Raw genomic sequence first — 24,561 nt, forward strand, 5'->3', positions numbered from 1 at the left:
CGAGAAATACATATTTTAACTGTAAATATACAAAACAATTGCTGTATTTTCGAGTTATTGTGAACAACAGATCACCTCTTTGAGATTCATAATAAAAAGTTTACTTTCCTTCATTGTTTTACTGTCACAGCCTCAGATAGCACAATTCATGAAGCACTAAAAACAGTCTACTGGGAAAAAAAGAAAGAAAAATAGTCTACTGGAAAATGACACATTTGGCTTCCTCTTTTCTTCCTTTAGCTCGGTTTCTCAATATCTCACATTTCAGCCCATATTATGTTAAAGCTCACACTCAATCAAGCTAATCCATTTTTAAAATGTTACTTCTGGTTTCATAATGTTTAGATACCATTCAAAACAAAGTAACATTCCCGTAATGTTTGCAAAATGGTGAAATGGAATGAAAAAAACAACAGACATTTTGAACAATCAGAGAACATCCAGAAATCAATTTTTATAACTTTAAAAGAACTTATCTTAGAACATGTTTTGTTAGCTTGGATAGTCCATAACACGACACACAATATCAAATACAATACCATCATTAATATGCATGATTAACATGTCAAACAAAAGAAGTTAAAAAATATTTTCTTCGATACTCCATGAATATGTTTTATGTAAACTGTAAAACTCCCAAAGTGAACATAAACGCACACAAGGCCATCATTTACACTTTTGTTGCGAAACTAGCGTCTCTGTACCTGAGAGTACAAACAATCCTCCTTCGGCTCCTGGCGAGCATTTAAGTTGTGTGGAGTGAACGTAACCTCTCCGTATTGAACTTCTTCCTCTTTTCTCTCCTTCCTCTGTGTCTGCGGCCCGACCGCAGCATATTCCACATCAACAGCCGGGAGTGATTCTGTTGACAGAAACGAGAAATGGTGTCAGAACGAGACTGTTAGTCTACCACAAACAAATGCTTTTCAGTAGAGAAACCATTTTACTAAGAAAGTAGCACAAAAAAAAAAAGTGAAAAAACAAACAAACAATTGTAGTATGCACCCCACCCATCAAAAATGGAGCTCAGCTACTCACTATAATATGAACTATAGTTTACATGATATTTTTCCTCTATAATAGAGGTCTAAACTTTTGTTTCTAATGCTGGTGTTTCCAAAGAGACCCACGACCAAAACCTTCCATTGCGGTTTACAAATTAAAACATTTGAAAACAACAAACGTATTCTTCTTAAAGGGAGAGTCCACCCAAAAATGTACTCAACCTCAAGTCACTCTAGGTGTATATGACATTCTTCTTTCAGATAAATACAATCTGAGTTATATAAAAAAATATCCTGGCTCTTCCAAGCTTTAAAATGGCAGTGAATGGCTTATTCTGTTTTGAAGTCCATAAAAGTGCATCTATCCGTCATAAAAGTGCTCCACATGGCTCCAGAAGGTTAATAAAGGCCTTCTGAAGCAAAGCGATGTGTTTGTGAGAAAAAATATCCATATTTAAAACTTGCATGTATGCTCGCATACGCATACAAAATCAAAGTATACTTTGGCCTTTAGGCGTATCTTAAGCGTAGGTGAGAGATGATCTCTCTTCCATTTCAAACAAATAGGGCTGGGCACACTGTCAGAAAAAAAGGTACATTTCTGTCACTGGGGCGGTACCTCAAGGTACAAAACCGAAAAGGTACTAATATGTACCTTTAAGGTACTAATTCGCACTCTTAAAGTACTGATATGTACCTTTTAATGTACTAATATGAACCATTTAGGGGTTAGTTAGGTCCAAAGATGTGCCTTTTCACTTTTGTACCTTAGAGTACCGCCCCAGTGACAGCACTGTACCTTTTTTCCTGAGAGAGCAACAAACTCAAGCTCCATCAAACTCAAGTCTGAGCCTTTGGATTTCAACAAAAATATCTTAATTTGTGTTCGTATTTGGAAGATGAGCTGAGGTCTTACAGCTGTCGAACGACATGAGGGATTTCGACACGACCTTTAAGTTTTAGGCAGCTGCAGTGCATGACTAAAAAAACATATGCCGATCGATCCTTGTGTTGTATTTGTCTGTAAATGATGTGGTTTTAGTGAGTTTCTCTTAACTGTAACTGACATGTTCTTACCTGATTTCTTCTTTTCACTCTTTTTGTTGTGATTCTCATGAGAGATCTGAGCATAAACAAGCTCCGTGTCTCCAGCGGGGGCTGATGAGAAAAAAATCATTAGCCACAGACAAACTCTAATCTGTTTTTTCAATCATTAACAAGCTTCAAAACTAGCATCTATAACAGATAATCCTCGTGCCGTTTAAAAGTTTTTGACATCACATCAACAGGAAGGTGAGGTCAGAATCTTCTCCACCAGTAGGTTTATTGGCCCTCATTCATAAACCTTTCGTAAATATATGAGTGTATTCAGAGTAATTTACATGTAAAAAGTACCTTCCTATAAACTCTAACAAATGCTTAATAAACCTCCAATAATTCTTAGACAGGGTGTGCATTAACGATGCGGAGGGAAGCCCTATTCCTAATGTTAAACATATATAGCCTACTGATACAGCAAAGACAACGTCGGGAGTAGCCACATATCTATGGTATTGACGGCAAAATAGGCTATATAATATTTCGTTCTGTATTGACAGTTGCAACATTTCAAAATCGATAATTGACGTTTTTTATTATTACAATTAGGCCTATATCTGCATTTATGTAAACCTACAGACTTTCAAACATGAAAATGTAATTTAATAATATGTATTCGTGTCAAAATGATATATAAACATCTTTTCCTATTCTATTTTGCCTGGAGACGCTCCCAACACGCGTGAAAAATAGGCGCTCTTCTATTTCCAGCATGCACGCGTTTTCCGCGCGTCACAGGCAGTGTGCAAACTCCAACCTGTTAACATGTTGTTTAATCGATTAATCGATGCATCGAAAAAATAATCGCTAGATTAATCGTTTAAAAAATAATCGTTTATCCCAGCCCTAGTTGGCAATGTTCTAAGTTGTGCAATTATTTTCAGGAAAGCATGGCAAAAGTAGTTCCAGGCAGGTCTTTACCACTTTACATATCACTTCGCCAAATGATTTCAGTTATTTCAAAACTGAACAGCAAAAGAGCCAAAACCCACAACGGCGCTGACCAAACAAATAAACATAGTAAACAACAGGATACAAATGACAAATTATTTCCATGATTTTTGCCACAAAATTAAGTTTTATTATGTATGAAAAGCACATACTCTTTCTCCTGCTCTATCTGCTCTCCCAGAATCGCACACACATACAGTGCAGAAACAGGTTTTCAGCGCCGTTCTGACGATTTTATCAGTAAAATAGTTCAAAAGCTACACAACATTTCTCACTAGCAAGGAAATAAAGGCACCATTCTTACGGTTTCGTATTAGTAGACGCTGCTGCTGAACACTTGGAAGAGACACACAGACTGAGGTCATTCACATGACACACGCTCTCTCTAACTCTCTAATAATATAACTCCATTAGTCTGCTATCATAGGCTGAATTCGGTTACTAACTTGAAATTACGTTTTGGAATTAGCAATGGAATCTTGGGTTTGTATGTGTAAGAAATTAGTCCCGCACACGAGTGTTCTAACATCAAAACCTGACAAATGTATTGAAATAAATAATCTGAACAATGTTTTGAGGTGCGGTAACTGTAGTATAAGCGGAATAATCGACTCCAGGCTGTTGAATTGTTAGAATAATTTGCATCAAGACTGCATTACCACCTCGGGTGTGCATTCATTTTTTAATAGTTCAATGGCACGGAATCAATTATTCCTAACTTATCCGATACATTTGGCTCTGTTTGCAGCTACAGCATTACATTTCTTTAACCTTACTGTACTGACACAGACTAGAAACTCAAAAGTCTTGTGGCCGCATATCTTAATCTTAAAACCTTAATTTAAAAACACATTTTTTAGTTTTTTCAAAACTCAAGCATAAACATTATTCTGTCAAAAATACAAGCATATATACAGTCTTGTTCAAAATAATAGCAGTACAATGTGACTAACCAGAATAATCAAGGTTTTTAGTATATATATTTTTTTTTGCTACGTGGTAAACAAGTTACCAGTAGGTTCAGTAGATTCTCAGAAAACAAATGAAACCCAGCATTCATGATATGCACGCTCTTAAGGCTGTGCAATTGGGCAATTAGTTTAATTAGTTGAAAGGGGTGTGTTCAAAAAAATAGCAGTGGCATTCAATCACTGAGGTCATCAATTTTGTGAAGAAACAGGTGTGAATCAGGTGGCCCCTATTTAAGGATGAAGCCAACACTTGTTGAACATGCATTTGAAAGCTGAGGAAAATGGGTCGTTCAAGACATTGTTCAGAAGAACAGCGTACTTTGATTAAAAAGTTGATTAGAGAGGGGAAAACCTATAAAGAGGTGCAAAAAATGATAGGCTGTTCAGCTAAAATGATCTCCAATGCCTTAAAATGGAGAGCAAAACCAGAGAGACGTGGAAGAAAACGGAAGACAACCATCAAAATGGATAGAAGAATAACCAGAATGGCAAAGGCTCAGCCAATGATCACCTCCAGGATGATCAAAGACAGTCTGGAGTTACCTGTAAGTACTGTGACAGTTAGAAGACGTCTGTGTGAAGCTAATCTATTTTCAAGAATCCCCCGCAAAGTCCCTCTGTTAAAAAAAAGGCATGTGCAGAAGAGGTTACAATTTGCCAAAGAACACATCAACTGGCCTAAAGAGAAATGGAGGAACATTTTGTGGACGGATGAGAGTAAAATTGTTCTTTTTGGGTCCAAGGGCCACAGGCAGTTTGTGAGACTACCCCCAAACTCTGAATTCAAGCCACAGTACACAGTGAAGACAGTGAAGCATGGAGGTGCAAGCATCATGATATGGGCTTGTTTCTCCTACTATGGTGTTGGGCCTATTTATCGCATACCAGGGATCATGGATCAGTTTGCATATGTTAAAATACTTGAAGAGGTCATGTTGCCCTATGCTGAAGAGGACATGCCCTTGAAACGGTTGTTTCAACAAGACAATGACCCAAAACACACTAGTAAACGGGCAAAGTCTTGGTTCCAAACCAACAAAATTAATGTAATGGAGTGGCCAGCCCAATCTCCAGACCTTAATCCAATTGAGAACTTGTGGGGTGATATCAAAAATGCTGTTTCTGAAGCAAAACCAAGAAATGTGAATGAATTGTGGAATGTTGTTAAAGAATCATGGAGTGGAATAACAGCTGAGAGGTGCCACAAGTTGGTTGACTCCATGCCACACAGATGTCAAGCAGTTTTAAAAAACTGTGGTCATACAACTAAATATTAGTTTAGTGATTCACAGGATTGCTAAATCCCAGAAAAAAAAAATGTTTGTACAAAATAGTTTTGAGTTTGTACAGTCAAAGGTAGACACTGCTATTTTTTTGAACACACCCCTTTCAACTAATTGCCCAATTGCACAGCCTTAAGAGCGTGCATATCATGAATGCTGGGTCTTGTTTTTTTTCTGACAATCTACTGAACCTACTGGTAACTTGTTTGCCACGTAGCAATAAAAAATATACTAAAAACCTTGATTATTCTGGTTAGTCACATTGTACTGCTATTATTTTGAACAAGACTGTACATGTTGCTCACAGATTATGGTCGCACAGTTTGTGTTGAATACAGCGTAATTACTTATTGCCATTATTGTGTTTATAAGCAACTGAAAAAAGCACAAATGTCAGAGCATGTCAAAACTTCTAAAGGGCCCAAAAACAGCTCAGACTCGTGAGGGTTAAAATGAACTGACCTGGTGTCGACTTGCGCTGTTTCCTCATGTAAAAGTGACATACAGGGATGAACAGCAGAATCAGGATCAGCGCAACACAGCCCAAAGCAATCAGAGAGTATCTTACTAATGAAAGAAGGAAACACAAGATCATTTAAAAACTAACTCCAATACTGATTCTAAAAGTTCATTCAAATCAACTGCAACAGCAACAAGAATTTAAGAACTTTTACAACTAAATGCAATTAACAGCAGATTAAATTAGTTTAAATATCATTTTAGCTACAGAACAGCCTGCGGCCCCTCTCTTTGCCATCATTATTGTTAGGTTTATTTGTAATTTGCAGAAAGTGCTGTAGCTCAAAACTCACACATCCATGAAGGAAATGCTCCAGAGTTCAGAGGGGAGGTGAAATTCATACCAGCAGATGAGAAACTCGTACCATGTTTGGATATCGGTGTGCTATTGGTCAGTGTAGAGGTCAAACTAGAGGTCACAGCGGCAGTAGTTGATCCTGTAATAAAACATCACTGCAGAATCACCTGCATTATCGCTATCAACCAATTCACCGAAAACACGTCAACACAAACTACTGCTGAGTAATCATTCTGAAGAGTCATTGGTCAATAAGGGAATCAATTTGTCTGAATCTCAGAAAACCTTTCAAGGTCACATTTTACTTAAAAATCAAAACAAGAAACTGTAAATAGCAAGTAATATTTGGCAGTGTTTCACTGCCTGTTTCTAGGGACAATAAAACAATTTATATTGTGACATTTACAAGACAACTCAAAACAAGAAAAAAGACAAATTCTCATTACTGCAACTATTATAATAATAATAATAATTAATAATTATTATTAATATAACAGTTATAAAATATATATTATGAAATTGTAATGTATGCAATTGTAGTATTTATCTGTCTTTAAATTATGTTAAATAAAATCCCAATTGTACACAAAATGTATCATGCAATTGCAGTAAAACGAATCAATTGTTTGTGTTTGCAAAAAAAAAAAAAAAAAAAAAAAAAAAATTCTAGAACATTACAATAAAGAACATTTAGGGAGTGTACTGTTCCTGACAGGTTTTGTGAGATTCACTCATCCGCATTACTCTTGTTGCTGTTGCTTAGCAAATATATGGACATTCATGTGTTAAAAGCTCACCAGGACAGTTTACACTAATGTTCTTCTGTCTGTGACTGACGTGGTTCTCCACACTGCAGCTGATTTCTCCATCAGTTGTCTCATTCAGCTGAATGTTGGCGTTTCTACCCATCAGTGGATCTCCATTCAGAGTCCAGCTGTAGATGAGCTGATCCCCATCAGAGGAGCAGGACACTGTCTTCACCCCATTGGAGGAGCAGCTGAATGACACGTTCACTGAGCCAATAGGAGCTGGAGGGACGGACACATGGCATTAGTCACAAAATTCATTATGTAACTAGAGTCAAATTCAAAGGTTAAACAAGCTAAATTTAAACATGCAGCATAGGTTAGTCATGTGTCAACAATAGCAAATTATACTGTTTGAAATGCTATCACATGCTACTTTAAAACATTAGTTTTTAATTCTGAAAATATTCTTAGTACCGGTACATGGAAAGTGCAGATACTTTTGCCTAAATATAAATAAATAAATGAGTAAATAAACAAACAAACAAACAAACACATAAACAAACAAACAAATAAATAAATAAATAACCTTCACAGAGATCCCACTCATTCATTTTCATGAGAGTGAGATCTATGGAGATCATGAGATTGTAAAGAGTCTGATGAGAGAGTTACTGTACCTTCAACATTCACTTGAAGATCTGCAGATGTTTCTCTGCCGTCTGAGCCCTGAAGATCTACAAAAGTGTAATTCCCTGAATATGCTCTGATCACAGGCTTTATTATCAGAGTCCCATTAATGAATGTCACTTCAGATCTGTTCTTAAAAAGATCACATTCACTCTCCCTGATCCTGCCATTCTTTACTCTACAAACTGAATCATCTGTGTTGTTTATTCTCTTTTTTATTGTCAGGTCATCTTTACGAGTGTCCACCATCAGCAGATTGAGTGTGTGTCCCAGAGCTGCGTAACAGGGATCTGTCTGATTAAACCTGCAGGTAAACTCCATACCTGAAGAACACACACACACACACACACGCACACACACACGTACACGCACACGCACACACACAGAAGAAATAAATCAGACTGATCTGATTTTATTGAAACATCTGACCTCAGTTTATCTGAAGTGACATCATAAACACAGATGCTCAACTATTTTCACTATACACAACCCTCACTGAGATAACACACACTGTCACTCAGAACACACTAAGAAGAAAAACACTAGCATCAAACACCAATACAGATTATTTGCTGTAATTTAAATTTTATACATTTACATTTATGACTATTACATTTACAGGAATTGCTTGTATTTTGGTATTACATCAAATTCCTGTTTTGTAAGAGGAAATTTCTGTATTTTGACATAAATTTGATTAATATTTTACAGTTTTTTTCTGTAAAAAATAGAAAAAACTAAATTAATGTATATACCGAAATAAGCAGTCATTAAAAAAAAAAGTCTTACAATTATGAGACTTCAGCAGATGAGCATAACAGCGCAGGTGAGGAATAAGTGCACTGTTCTTCTCATTCAACAAATGTGCATCTTATCATGCAGCTGTTTTGTACAGTATTTTTGCTGTAATTGTAAATACAACCCCAAATCAGAAAAAGTTGGGCAAGTATGGAATGTGCAAATACAATAAAAAAGAAGTGATTTCTAAAATTACTTTGACTTGTATTTCATTGCAGACAATATGAACACAAAATATTTCATGTTTTGTCTGGTCAACTTCATGTCATTTGTAAATATGCATCCTTTCCTGTCATTCAGACCTGCAACACATTTCAAAAAAAGTTGGGACAGTAAAGCATTTACCACTTTGTAATGTTGCCATTCCTTTTCACAACACTTAAAAGACGTTTAGGGACTGAAGACACCAAGTGATGAAGTGTTTCAGGTGTAATTTTGTCCCATTCTTCCTGCAAACAAGTCTTAAGGTGGGCAACAGTACGGGGTCTTCATTGTTGCATTTTGCGCTTCAAAATGCGCCACACATTCTCTATTAGAGACAGGTCGGGACTGCAGGCAGGCCAGTCAAGTACCCGTACCCTCTTCCTCCGCAGCCAGGACTTTGTAATGTGTGCAGAATGTTGTTTTGCATTGTCTTGTTGAAATATGCATGGGCGTCCCTGGAAAAGATATCTTCTTGAAGGCAGCATTATGCTCCAAAATCTCTATGTACTTTTCAGCATTAATGGTGCCTTCACAGAAGTGCAAGTTACCTTTGCCAAGGGCACTAACACAACCCCATACCATGACAGACCCTGGCTTTTGGACTTGTTGCTGGTAACGGTCTGGATGATCCTTTTCTTCTTTGGTCCAGAGCACACGGCGTCCATTCCTCCCAAAAAATACCTGAAATACTGATTGTCTGATTCATCTGACCAAAGTACACATTTTCACTGTGTGATGGTCCATCCCAGATGCCTCCGAGCCCAGAGAAGTCAATGGCGCTTCTGGACACTGTTAACATAAGGCTTCCTTTTGGCACAGTACAGTTTTAACTGGCATTTGTGGATGTGACTACGTATTGTGGTACTTGACAAAGGTTTGCCAAAGTAGTCCTGAGCCCATGTGGTGATATCGCTTATAGATGAATGACGATTCTTGATGCAGTGCCGCCTGATGGATCGGAGATCACGGTTGTTCAGCTTAGGCTTGCGGCCTTGTCCTTTACGCACTGAAATTCCTCCAGATTCTTTGAATCTTGTAATTATGTTATGCACTGTTGAATGTGTAATATCCAAATCTCTTCCTATCTTTCTTTGAGGAACAGTGTTTTTAAACATTTCAATAATTTTCTCACGTATTTGTTGGCAAACTGGCGATCCTCGGCCCATCTTTGCTCCTAAAGAATTAGATCTTTCTTGGATGCTGCTTTTTTACCAAATCATAATTTCAATCACCTGACATCACCTGTTTCAAATCACATCATTATTTTACCTTTTTACCTCATGACTAGCCCTAAATTGCTCCTGTCCCAACTTTTTTTTAAATGTGTTGCACGTCTGAATGACAGGAAAGGATGCATATTTACAATTGACATGAAGTTGACCAGACAAAACATGAAATATTTTGTGTTCATATTGTCTGCAATTAAATACAAGTTAAAGTACATTTAGAAATCACTTCTTTTTTATTTTATTTGCGTTTTTCAAATTGTCCCAACTTTTTCTGATTTGGGGTTGTAGAATCATTCAGAAACATGAATTTTCTTATCGCTGCTGTCCTGACACATCTCTCTACCCTTCATTCCAGCGGTTGATCAGCCGGTAGCTGCTCGCATCTCAGCCTGCTTGATGGAAATATCCGACCTTCACCTGGAAGACATTTACCTTCAACTCAACCTCGCCAAAAAGGAAGTGCTCGTGGTTTCAGCCAGCCCTGTGAGTTTAACTTCACAGACCACATTGCTAGAACTGCCTGATCTTGCAGATTTGCCTTGTACAGCATTGGGATGATCAGGCCATTTCTATCAGAACATGCTACACAACTCATCCAAGCTCATGTTCCAGCCACTGGCATCAATGTTTGCTTACAAACCAACAACTGGTTCTGCACCCCTACACCTAAACTCACTGCTTTAGATTTATATGCCATCCAGAAAGGCGAATGGCGCATTGTGGTGCCATCTCAAAGAAAATCACTTTCACAGACCTTTATCTGGACTGTTTCATGCTGGTGGAATAACCTGACAAACTCCAACCATTTTCAGGAGACCATTTCCATTTTTTGTGAACACATGACCCATTAAATCTAGCTATTTTCTGTAAATATATATATATATATATATATATATATATATATATATATATATATATATATATATATATATATATATATATATATATATATATATTAGAAATTATATTAGACTATCTAGAAATTGTCAATGGACTTATTGCTGCTTCCATACTCTTAATTTTTAAGTTGCTTTGAATAAAATTTAAGATTTATAAAATAATCCATAAAAACCATAAATTTGCAGAGATTAACTTGAAAATGAGTTGTTTTATGTGTAATTTGACATAATTTATCAGTTAATTAACTGTCATTTAATTAATTTTGACTGTAAAATGTTCTCTGTATTTTTACGGTTTATTGCACAAAATTTTGTGAAATGTTTTTTTACTGTAATTTTACGGAATCCGTCTGGAAACTTTGCTGTCAGAGATGTACCGTTTTTTTACAGGTATTTTTTTTTTTTTTTTTACAGTGCGTGGCTCAATACAGACTCAGTGCAGCAAACACTATACACAACCCTCACTGAGATAACACACACTGTCACTCAGAACACACTAAGAAGAAAAACACTAGCATCAAACACCAATACAGAAAATACTAACTTTTCATCTTTACAGTTTGAACAATTTCAGTGACTTCATAAGTCCTTTTTTCTTCAAAGAACAGAGTGACATTCTTTCATATGATTTATTGAGATTTTTACAACATAATTCTTTAAGGTAAATAAAAATTAGCAGTTTGCTTCAATAGTCTTTAGTAATTTACGGAATTACAGTAATGAGAAAAAAAAGGTAGAAACTAAAAGTACATACTGTAAATCGAACAAATAATTGAAGGGCTAATCCTGCCTCTCTCCATGGTTCACAACAGGTCTATAAGGCCCCGTTCACACTGCAGGCAAAAGTGGCCCAAATCTGATTTTTTGGGGGTCAAGTGACCAGGTCAGACTTCTTCAGAGGTAGTGTGAACACTCAAATCTAGCCCAGATCTGATTTTTTCAAATCAGATTTAGACCACATACATATGTGGTCCTGAATCAGACCCAGATCTGATTTTTTTCCAATGCGGCCGCAGTGTGAACAACCAAGGCGGATTTGATGCGACTTTTACGTCAATCTACGTCGACATTTGTCACAATTATGTGCCGGCGAGTTAGCCCTAGACACAACAGACACAGACAGTAATTTTAAAAACTTGACTAGATATGAAGAACAGCGATGGAGTGAGTCAATGGAGGGAGAGTGGGATGTTAGACCTAATTAGTATATGGGGAGATTCATATTCATAGCTTCATAGCTTCAATTCAAGCTTTGCTAGAAGGATCCTACCGTAACCGCTCCGTTTTTGAAAAAATAGCACACAAAATGAAAGTACGTGGACATAGAAAAACGTGGCTTCAGTGCCAAAGGAAGGTGACAAAAGGCCAAAATAACCAATTTTGCTCTCTTTCTTTTCGTTCTTCTCCTCTTCAGCACATGCTCATTAATGTTATGGCTTCCATTACACAAACATTTTTAAATAAAAGTGAAAATGCTTACTTCCTCCATAACCTCCCGTACTTTAGCAACAGCGCGCTGCGTCGGATGTCATTGATATTGTTCTTTTGCACATGCGTATTAGTTTGAAACCTCAAACAGTTCACACTGGAATCAGATATAGGCTCAGAATCAGAATTGAGCATTAAGACTTGCGGTGTGATTCTGATATACAGTAACAGCTCTTTGTCTTCTTTGTCTCCCTCCCCAAACCGTCTTCCTTGTATATGTGTGTGTGTGTGTGTGTGTGTGTGTATGTGTGTTTGTTCACTAACAAGTAACCCAAATTGCAATCAGTAGAGTTTGAAAGGCACAAGGCTGAAATATTTTGAATGTGTGGTTCACAGTTTTGACAGCAATGTATTAGCATTTGAACAAAGTGCTGTAAATCCACAGTGTTGTGCAGGTTGTGGTTAAAGTCTTGGGAAGAGTTTGGAAAACTGTGTTCAAGCAATGAAAAACGAACTAGAGTTTGAGCCACATTAACTGCTGCTGTGCAGACTGTAGTAAGAGTTTTGCACATGTGACTCCAGTTGTGTCCACTGTCGTTTAGCAATCGAAAAAAAAAAAATACATAAATAAATAAATATACACTGTAAAATGCTCATGCTTTCAGTCTGCATAGTTTATGTAAAACCCTTATGTTTGTTAACTTGATGTTCTGATAATGCAGAAGGTCTTTTTCCGCCACTTTCTGTCTCGTTAAACTGACATTTCTCGTTTTATTATAATGTCCTAACCATTATGGCATAATAATAGAGAGTTGTCATTTAATAAATCCCCATATTGTAAATGTAAAAGAATTAAATAAATACATAGGGGCCTACATTTAAAAAATACTGAATCTTTTTTAGCACAATGGACACTAATAAAAACACACACTCCCTCTCACATATAACTCCACAGATTCCCACTGTTAAGAAGATCAGAAACACTAGATGACTGCAGACTACAGTAAATGTAATATTCGAGTGTTTTTATCTCAGAGATTCATGTGATCGAACAGCATCATAAAGTTGACTCACATGCAGCAGTTTGCAGCAGCATCAGTCCAAAGATGAGCATCATTTCTCTAAAGCTCAGTTTCCAGAAGAGCCGATCGCAGCAGAAGAGTGTGTATGCAGCTTCAGATGGGGACGAGTGTCTGGACTTCAGTCCGTCTGTGTTCTGGCTCTCATGAACCTCCTCACAGCGAGACTCGCTCTTGACTGACACATGAGGAAATATCTGACCACTTCACAGAGAAAAGAGGAAGCTTCCTCATGTGGGGGAAGGCAGATGATGTTTGCACTAAAATAGTTTGCACTACATCTAAAAAAGACAATGAAACTAGGAGAAAGGTGTAAAAAGAAGAAAAACGTTCAGGAACACTTCCTAAAACAGTGTAAAAGTGCTGATCATACTTCTGAAGCAGCAAGTGGGTGAAATGACTAATTATGCAAACGTTTTGTTTTGTTTTTTTCCAAGCCAAAAAGTTTCATTGAGAATAAAACCAGAATAAGGATATATGTGAGTGTTACAGCAGGCTGTTAATATCTTCCTCTCGTTGAGTGACTGTGATGAATTATGTTATAGTGTTTCTCTCAGATTCAGTCAGTTCATGTTCATGTCTGCAGAGAGAGAGAATGAAGAGATGAACTCTCAGAGAGAGAGAGAGAGGGAGAGAGAGGGAGAGAGAGGGAGAGAGAGGGAGAGAGAGAGAGAGAGAGTTACAAACATGATGTTACAAACATGATGTCTTAAAAACAAAACAAAACAAAACATAAAAAAAATGGCTTTTCTTTTTTTTTCTTTTCTAAAACCCTAAAACCAACTGATCATCATGTACAACACACAACACATAAAACCTCCTTAAAACACCATGTTTCACAAAAAGCAGGAACATTATTGGTAAGACTGTCACTGTAATATGCAAACTCAGCTCTCAATCTTGCTGCCACCATCCACAGCAGCATCACTTTAGGATCCGTCGCTGCCAACCCTAGACCTTTATTCTTCCTGGTCTTCCATATAGCCATTTTTGCTGTCCCTATTAAATAATTCAATAAAAATACTCTCTTCCTTAAAACAAAACTATACTTCAACCCTCCAGTAAAAACCTGATCATTAAAATCCCCTGTTAAACCATTAAACCAAATTTTTAGTAACTGAAAAAGATTATTTAATCTGCCACATTTTAAAAACAGATGTTCTAAATCTTCTCCCTCACCACAAAACCTGCACTGCCCCCCCACCGCTGGATTCAGGTGTGCCACGTGTCTGTCTGTAGCTATGGCCCCGTGGATAATCCTCCACTGCAGATCAGCAGTACGCTTCTCTACAGGGGGTTTATACAGGGTCCTCCACCTGTCTCGCACAAGGAATTCTGGTCCCAACAAACCTGGCCATCTGGAGGCTTTCTGTCGCTTTAGTGACCGCTGATGCATCACTTTAACCGTAGAGTGATATAGCGCCTTCTTTGAAACATTGTCCAAATACTCCAGTTGAGGAGTCCGAGAGTTCAGGATTGAGTTGGCGACTTCACCCTCGTCCTCGTCACTCATTAGCAGTGAAATGCCAATCCTTGGAAATTCTGGTTTGCCACTATGGTTATCCATTTGTCCTCTTGCCATGTTCTCTCCATACATGTTTTTACCACCATGGAAATTTCTTCTATCAGCTTAGATGCAAGTCTCTGTGACTGTAGGCCCGTAATTCCTTGAATAACTCCCACCCCTTTCCATCCATCGTTATCCATGAGTTGACCCAGCTTCACAATCCCCTTCCCAATGATACAGGTTTTGACAGTCACTGATTATAAAAGCCTTGTCTGGATCATATTGTTAAAAAATAAAGGTTCCTCCGGAGCCCATTGAGCAGAATTGCTCCAATCTTTGTCCATTTTATAAACACTCCTCCCCACATAAAACAGTGTCTGATAAAAAGGTGTAATTCCAGAAAGATTCATTTCTTCCAATCTCATTAAAAACAGGTGTTTGTCCAGTCCGAGACCCCCTGCCCTCTGTAAAATGGCACACGCAGTGTGGGTCCACAACAACTCTTTGTGATACAAGAGTCTCTTTGCTGCTTGCAGTCTAAAAGCATTGATCCTGCTCTTGACGTCCATCAGTCCATGTCCTCCTTCACAGACTGGCAAGTAGATCCCCGATGCCCGGATCCAGTGCTCACCACTCCAGAAGAAGTTCACCAGCTTTCTTTGTATTTCACATATGACTTCTTCCGGTGGATCCAGGACTGCACACCTGTGCCACAGGACAGAAGCTGCCAGGTTGTTGGCAACCAGAACTCGACCTCTGTAGGACAACTGTGGTAATAGCCGTTCCCACTTAGACAACCGGCCAGACAGCTTCTCCAGTAAAATCCAAACATCCCGTCTCTTCCCACCTGCCTATAATATACCCCTCACTTTTCTCCCAGTTCACTTTGGATGTAGATGCCTTTTCATATAAATTAATGTTTTTGTTCTTGCCTTCCTGCCTTGTAGTAAAAACAGTGATGTCATCTGCATAAGCTGATAATACCAAACCGTCAAAAACCCCAGAGACACGAACAGACCGAGACTCAACATCATCTGAGAGAGAGAGAGAGAGAGAGAGAGAGAGAGAGAGAGAGAGAGAGAGAGAGAGAGAGAGAGAGAGAGAGAGAGAGAGAGAGAGAGAGAGAGAGAGAGAGAGAGAGAGAATGAAGAGATGAAATCTCAGAGAGAGCCCGTCTGGACTCAATCTTCTGCACCTTCTTTCTCTGGACCTGAGGCTCATGAGACGCATTGAGTTCTCACGCACTCACTCACACACACTCTCACTCGCACACACACACACACACACACACACACACACACACACACACACACACACACACACACACACACACACACACACACACACACACACACACACACACACACACACACACACAACCTCACACACACACACACACACACTCACACATGCACACAATCATATTTAATTCCAATATCTTTCAAAAATCTACAAAACCGTACAAAAAAACAACAAAAAAACAACATCCAATCAATCCAATCAAGCAGCACCCTTTCATTAAATCCATTATTGACAGAGAACATGAAAAAAGCACTAATCTATTTTTTTTTTTTTTTTAAATCTCTATTCACTACGGTAAGCCTAAATATAGTTTTGGCTGTTTTTCATAGAGTGGTGCAGGTATGATGTCACTTTATAGGCCCAAATGTGGAAGTGAATTAAAGCATTTCCGTGTCCTTTGTCCCAAACTCAATGTTTATTTTTTATTTTTATAGGATTTTAACGGTCACGTTCCTGCTGGGGGCGCGCTTGCTGCTCCTTTTTGATCGCCTTGTTCATATCATATATTTTAGTAATTATCATAAATTCTATCATACATCAAACTCAAAATTCATCCTGTGAAGACCGTTTTGAAATCACGTTACCATGGAAACGCTACTCTAAATTATTCTAGAGCTCCTCCCCGGTGTCATGTTTCATTTTACAAAATTTGTTTTAACTACTTTATAATGAAAATCGTTCCTAATTTTGATAAAACACATATCACCGGAAAGATCGGAGGCTCAAGGGTCCATATTTGCTGAATGTTTTGTGATAGAAGTGATATTTGGCCAGAAATTTACAGGAAAAAATGCATTTAAAACAATCAATGGGATTTTTTCATAGCAATTTTATAGTATTTTTTTGTTAAAAAAAACTTACCGTAAATGTAAACTTTCATAACCTTTTCAAACTTTCATATTTTAAATCGCTTTCACATAAGCAATAATCTGCCAAATTCTTCTTTAAAACAAGACCAATCTTATTCCAAAGCATTTAAGTTTGAATAGTGCATTTTCATGTCTATTCTCAAAAAGGGTGGAGACTAGCCTAGAAATCTAGACGCACCCTAGCGGCAGCAAATCTAATCTGCCCGCGAGTGTCGTCTAGCAACTCTCAATACCCTTCTGAGCTGTAATCGCCAAACTCTTGCCAGGCCAATCACATCGTGTATAGAGTCGGTGGGTGGGGCCATAATGACGATGGCCGAGTTGCGTTGCGTGCTTTAGGATGTTTTGATAAAGGCGGTTGCTGACAAAATGGCACTACAGAGGCTGTGCGGCAGGTTAAATGTCACCACGCCGAACAGGTAACGTAAGCTTTTCTTAGCCTAATATGCTAATTGTGCTCTTATAACTATTCTAACTCAAACTTTTCTGGGAAAAATGTAGGCTAGTTTGTTTAAAGTTTACATTTAGATTGCTTCTTGCGACTGCACCAGACAGCAAGCCAACATTGAATAAATATTAATTTTCCATCTGAATCGTCATTATGGTTGATATATGGGTCAGTTGTAACAACTCCAGTCTGTCCAATCAGGACTAGTTACCAATCATCTAATTTCACTTTGCACATGCTCAGTTTAGTCCTTATTCCACATGTGATAAAGTAGAGCTCTGTGGCAGACATAGCAGATGTTAGAGTAAAAAAACTATTTTGACGTAAAAAAGTAACTTTTTTTTTACTTTGTTTATTTTTGTTATGGGAATTTCTGCTCCTGAATTTTGTTATGGGAATTTCTGATAATTTAATCAAATTTAAATTATGTTTATTGTGTGTCTGTGTACATATTTTTTTTGTAATAATCCTTATTTCATTATGTTACATATCAGCCCAGTGGATATCATAATGTTACATCTCACCCCAGGGGCTGTTACAACTAACCCAGACTATGGGGTGAATTTTAACTTGTGTTTAAAACTAAACCATGCATTCTCTTTTTGTGTTGCAAAGATAATAGTTATTAGTAGACACCTGTAACTAGTTTGAATCACATTTTTTAACACACTAGCTTACAGTACAGTAACACTTTAGATTACGGCCCGGAAAGTACTGCATAATAAAAGTAAATTTACAGCATAACTTTCTGTAATTATAGTGTAACTATAAAGTAAGTATATGGGAACAATATGTAATATTGGGGTAACAAGTAAGGGATTACTTGTTAAAGATTACCTCCGCTTCGCGTCGGGGTCCTGATCACTCTGTCTGCGATAACAACCGGCTGGGTGTACATTATCCCGCTTATTACACGGCGGCTACTAGTCTCAAATAAATAATTATTAGACACAAAATATTGTCTCGAGATTAAATATTTTATTAGCTCTTACGCAAAGCTTCCGCGAAGGAAAACAGTTCCAACCTGCTTTAAGCCTTTATCTATTTGCCATATGCCCTTGCTAAATGTTGAAAATGAATGCTGAAAGGGTTCTTACCCAAAAATTAAACCAAGCCTATGATTTACTCACCCTCAAGTTATCGTAGGTGTAAATGACGTTCTTCTTTCAGACAAATACAATCGGGGTTATATTTAAAAAGTCCATGCTAACCCAGCAGTAGTTGTTGTTGTGTTTGAAGTCCATAAAAAATGCAGCTGTCCATCACATAACGTGCTCCACACGGCTCCTATGGGTTAATAGAGCCTTCTGATTCGAATCGATGCGTTTGTGTAAGAAAAATATCTATATTAAAAACGTTATAAAGGAAACCTGCCTTGAAGTCTTCCATTGTAACCCACGGCTGTTTAATCCACAAGATGGCGCCAGCGTTAAGCATAAAAGTAGTACCAGTCAAGATAACTCGTAATACCACCGTATGCCGGTGTTATCTGGAAATAACATGCCGCTGGAATGCGCGATTGACCAATCAGAATCAAGTATTTCAATAATATGTAAGAAAGGGGTAACTATCAGGAAAATTGACAAATTATTTATACTGTAAGTATTTTTTATTTAAGGGGTAATTATACTGTAAGTATTTTTTAATGAAGGGGTAATAATACTGTAAGTATTTTTTATTTAAGGTGTAATTATACTGTAAGTATTTTTTAATTAAGGGGTAATTATACTGTAAGTATTTTTTAATTAAGGGGTAGGCTAATTATCTGTGTAGTCACGGGGTAAGTAGCCTATGTGCGGGCTTTAATTTCAAGTGGCTCTTGTTCCCCTCTTGTTTCATGTAGTTAAGGGGTAAATACAATAACACAAATACAATCTGATATCACTCTGAAACCTTTATTTAAAAAATGAAAATGAAAAACTTTTTTTTAAAACAGATTTAGAGCACATTCATTTCTCTTGCTTGGCTTCATCCTCCTCTTGTTCCTCTTCTTTTTCTTCCTGGCCACAGATGAAATGTCCTCACCGTTTACTCGTCTTTTACCTCATGCCAGATGTATAGGCTACGACTTTATTTCCTCAGATGAATACACAAAAAATACAGCAATAACTACAGTATCCATACGATCCCAATGGATGAATCAATGTCTTCTTAAGTTAAACGATAAGTGTTTGAAAGAAAAATAGCAATATATCGCATCCGACCAGCAGTTATCAGCGTGTGCATGCGAGGGTTGATTTCGCGCTTGACGTAACTTGAAGGGTTAAGCGTGACTTGCGCGCGCCGAAAAACTCATGTGGATGTCTGATGCTGTCGTTTTTTTTATGCTCACAACAGTATACAAACAATAACATCATATATGATAATAGCAATTAGAAACAAACAAGAATAAAATACAAGAGATGTCCGTTCTCGCGTGTGTTTCAGATGAAACGTGCATGCAAACGTCATAAAAGCTTGAAGCGTCTCATGCACGCGCTGGTAACAGCTGATCGTATATGAAACGATTAGCCTACTAAAATTATGACAGCATTTCTTGGTGTACTACTTTTTCTTTTATTAATATATAATAAAAAATGTCAAAGGCATGGGATTCATCCCAACATCCATGATCCATCAATGGAAACGAAAACTAAGAAGAGGAACAAGAAAAGACAAGAAAGAGAAAGGGACAAAACATGTCTCTTTCTGTAAGGACGTTATCATTGGAATGAAAAGTTTATAAAAAAAAAAAAAAAAAACGAATACGTGTTATAAATCTGTTTTGAATTAAGTTGTTTTTCAAATAAATATTTATGAGTGATATCAGATTGTGTATGTGTTTTTGTACTTACCCCGTAACTACATGAAACAACAGGGAAACAAGAGCCACTTTAATTTACAGCCCGCATTCATACTTACCCCAGATAATTACCCCTTAATTAAAAAATACTTACAGTATTATTACCCCTTAATTAAAAAATACTTAAAGTATAAATTATTTGTTATTTTTCCTGATAGTACCCCTTTATTCCCAGAATATTACATATTGTTCCCTTATACCTACACATACTTACTTTATAGCTACAGTATAATTACAGAAAGTTATGCTGTACATTCACTTTAATCATGCAGTACTTTCCAGGCCGTAATCTAAAGCGTTACTACCAACACCAGACACCTCAGAACTGAGAAACCGATCAAGAGGAACCGTTTTGAATTCAAGCTTTTTCAATTCAAGTGTATTTTATAGCGCTTTTCACCATACATGTTGTTTCAAAGCAGCTTTACAGAAAATGTTTGATTTAATGTTTAGGAAATAATCTGTTATCAGCCAGAGATGAGTGTCACAGTAATATCTATATGGCAGTAATACACAGCTATAATATAGTACATGTGAGTTAACTTCAACTTCATAACTTCACTTCAGTTGAGCAGACACAGCGTACATGTTAGGCAGAAATTACTTGTCCTAAGCCTATTAAAATAGTACGGGATAATATCTAAAAGTTTTGCATGTCAATCCAAAGTTGCTGTGATCTGACATCTTCACAATTGTTTGAGTCGCTTGAAAACATTGTGGAAGCAAAAGGAGGAGATTTCTCATAGATGTGCTGAGATCTGCTGCTGGTCTCATGGATCTTCTGCTGTGTGTTCATGTCCTTCTCTAAATCTCCTCATTCTCAATTTTTGATCTTCCTGTTTCCTTCCTAAACATCAAAATATCATCATCTTTACACTCACAATATCTACATATCAAATCCATAATGATGATCATAAATGTCTCTGACCTGATGCGTGTTTCATGTAGATGTGAAAACCTCCTAACAGACCAAACAGAACCATCATCTGAAAACACCAGACCAGCACAAACACCACAGGCTCTGAAAACACTGAAAACAACAGTTAAAGAAAACCAATCCATCATGTTTCCTGTGGCGTACTCTGTTAAACTCTGCTGGTCAGTGTAGAGGTCAAACTAGAGGTCACAGCTGCAGTCGGTGATCCTGCAATAAAACATCACTGCCGAATCACTGAAACCAAAAACACATCTACACAAATTACTGCTGAGATCGGCTGAAATAAACTTTCTAGAATTAACTGTGTCCAATGAAGGGAACTCATTGTTTTTTATCATAGTGTGGCTGTGGTTTTTATAGATATGTCGAGATTCATGTGTTAAAAGCTCACCAGGACAGTTTACATTAATGTTCTTCTGTCCGAGACTGACGTGGTTCTTCACACTGCAGCTGATTTCTCCATCAGTTGTCTCATTCAGCTGAATGTTGGCGTTTCTATCCATCAGTGGATCTCCATTCAGAGTCCAGTTGTAGATGAGCTGATCCCCATCAGAGGAGCAGGACACTGTCTTCACCCCATTGGAGGAGCAGTTGAATGACACGTTCACTGAGCCAATAGGAGCTGGAGGGAGGGACACATGACAGTACAGCCACAACTCTTTATGAAATCATTAAATTTAAGACATTTAAAAGAAAAATGTTTATTGCTGAGATGATAGCTTGACATTACTGAATTAAACATGCAGCACAGGATAGTCATATGACAATGTAGCAAATTACTGTTTTAGTAATACTTTCCCGTAATACTTTGAAAAAGTTGGTAATGTACAGTAAGCAAAATACTAGATTTTATTTCTGAAAATAGTGCTAGAACATGGCAAGTGCAGATGCTTTTTAATAAATAATAATAATAATAATAATAATAATAATTCCACTGATTAATTTTCACGAGAGTGAGATCTATGGAGATCATGAGATTGTAAAGAATCTGATGAGAGAGTTACTGTACCTTTAACATTCACTTGAAGATCTCCACATGTTAGTGTGCCGTCTGAGCCAGCAAGTCTTACAGTGTAATTCCCTGAATCTGCTCTGATCACACCGTTTATTATCAGAGCCCCATTAATGACGGTCACTTCAGGTCTGTTCATAAAAAGATCACATTCACTCTCCCTGATCCTGTCATTCTTTACTCTACAAACTGGATCATCTGGGCTGTTGTTTATTCTCTTTCGTATCTTCAGGTCATATTCACGAGTGTCCACCATCAGCAGATTGAGTGTGTGTCCCAGAGCTGCGTAACAGGGATCTGCCCGATTAAACCTGCAGTTAAACTCCATACCTGAAGAACACACACACACACACACACACACACACACACACACACACACACACACACACACACACACACACACACACACACACACACACACACACACACACACACACACACACATCATGAATTACAGTCAAATCAGACTGTTATTGTGAAACTGCCTCCAGACACCCCCCCCAACATCCCACAATAGCTTCAAACCTTAGATACAGTATAAAAACCTCTGCTTCTGCAATGATATCAGTTAAAAAACAATATATCAGCTACAAACAAACAATTGAATAATTGACACACAGCCGATTCCAGTTTGGCTTAGAATCAGTAGCAGGGGTTCTTTATTTCTATTACATTGGCACTTTATCTATTACAAATGAGGACATTGAGGAGTGAAGTTTTTGCAACCAGAAAAAGACAAACACTGTAATGTCTGGATGAGGAAGAGTAAGAGCAAGGGGCCCAGGTAGAAAAGCAGGCCTAGTGAGAGAAGCATGGAGAGGTGCAGGATCCAAGGGTGGACATACCAAGCGGTTTTATCCCAGGTGGATCACCTAAGAAAACATGTGACCTAACCCTAAAGATAATAATAATAATAATAATAATAATAATAATAATAATAATAATACATTTTATTCATAATGCACTTTATATTAAACAAAATCTCAAAGTGCTACAGAATTAAAAACAATCAACAACAATAAATAAGTAAAAAATATATATAAATAAATAAATAAAGATCATAGAGATTATATACAATAATTTTGTGCTTTTTTTTGTCTCCCCTTAACTGGGCATTTTGGGCATTTTGTTTGTTTTTGTTTTTCAGAATGCTCTTCATGCATATTTTGGTCACTGTAAGCAATACTGTAAAACGTTTTCTGTTCTATCATACCGTGTTTCTACTGTACCTCCTGTAGTAAACCCTAATTAAACCCAAGTGGAGCACATCAAGCTAATCAATGATAAGAGGTATGTATACAGCAAATTTACCTTCTCTCGTTGACCTTTTTCATTTTAGCATCCCTCCACCACCCCATCTCCTCACTTAATTCTAACAAACTCGTATTACTTATTACCAAAATACAGTGTCAACTTGTGAAAGGCAAAAAACAAAAAAAAACAAAAAAAAACAAACAAACAAACACTGATTTGCTTTTTTATTGCAATGCTTTTGAATGTGAACATACAGTTTTCATACAGAACAAAAAAATTAATTGCAAAAACGGTGTACTGCATGTTTTGCATACAAATACCTGTAAAACGTCTCGAGTTATGTATATAACCCTTGTTCCCTGAGAGGGAACGAGCACTGTGTCGAAACAACGAATTGGTGATGCTCCCTAAGCATCAACGCATCTGAAGTATGAATGAAACTTGTCCAATCCTGATTGGTGCAACGTCATGACGTAGATGTGACGGCATCACCGGTATAAAGGGATGTCCGGCGCATAGTAGCATCAATTATCACGATGAAGCAGAACGCTCTCAGGCGATACGCGGTGTGGCGACGAGACGCAGTGCTCGTTCCCTCTCAGGGAACAAGGGTTATATACATAACCCGAGACGTTCCCTATATCGAGGGAACTTCGCACTGCGTCGAAACGACGAATTGGGGAATGAGTACCCACTATGACACACCAAGGGTACGCCTGCCCTAATGTGAAGCTGGAACCCAGGCACAATTAGGACTGGAGCACCCTGGCGCCGGGAGTCGCAGGGAGGTGAAGACTGTAAAATCGAATAAAAGTATGTTGAGTGGCCCAACCTGCCGCCTCACCAATATCCTACATTGGAATGCCCGAAAGAAGAGCCACCGAGGAGCCCATGCCCCTGGTGGAATGTGCCCTAACGGCTATAGGTGAAGGCAGACCGCGCACCTGATATGCCGAGGCAATCGCCTGCACTATCCAGTTACTTATAGTGGGAGTTGCTGCAGGCAAACCCTTCTTAGGCGGACCAAAACACACTAAAAGTTGTTCAGATTTCCTCCACTGTGCTGACCTCTCAATATATATTCTAAGAGCCCTGACGGGGCACAATAGAAAAAGTCTCCCTTCTTCCGCCGTCACATGAGGCGGAGGATGGAACGCCTGTAGAACTAAAGATCTGACCATGTTAGAAGGCAC

The 24,561-nt window shown here is 37.8% G+C and overlaps 1 protein-coding gene across 1 annotated transcript in view; it reads right to left on the bottom strand.

Moving 5' to 3' along the window:
* The window catches only part of LOC137092637 (uncharacterized), a 66,711-nt gene that overhangs the window by 35,499 nt on the left and 6,651 nt on the right, over window positions 1-24,561 (bottom strand). Inside the window, exons 2-7 of the mRNA XM_067456979.1 lie at window positions 22,112-22,444; window positions 21,494-21,724; window positions 6,192-6,263; window positions 5,770-5,874; window positions 2,082-2,162; window positions 705-862 (exon numbers count right to left, since the gene is read on the bottom strand). Coding sequence (XP_067313080.1) covers window positions 705-862; window positions 2,082-2,162; window positions 5,770-5,874; window positions 6,192-6,263; window positions 21,494-21,724; window positions 22,112-22,444 — 980 coding nt within the window. The remainder of the gene's footprint in view (window positions 1-704; window positions 863-2,081; window positions 2,163-5,769; window positions 5,875-6,191; window positions 6,264-21,493; window positions 21,725-22,111; window positions 22,445-24,561) is intronic.

Source organism: Pseudorasbora parva, chromosome 11, assembly GCF_024679245.1.
Source record: "Pseudorasbora parva isolate DD20220531a chromosome 11, ASM2467924v1, whole genome shotgun sequence".
Classification (NCBI taxonomy): Eukaryota; Metazoa; Chordata; class Actinopteri; order Cypriniformes; family Gobionidae; genus Pseudorasbora; species Pseudorasbora parva.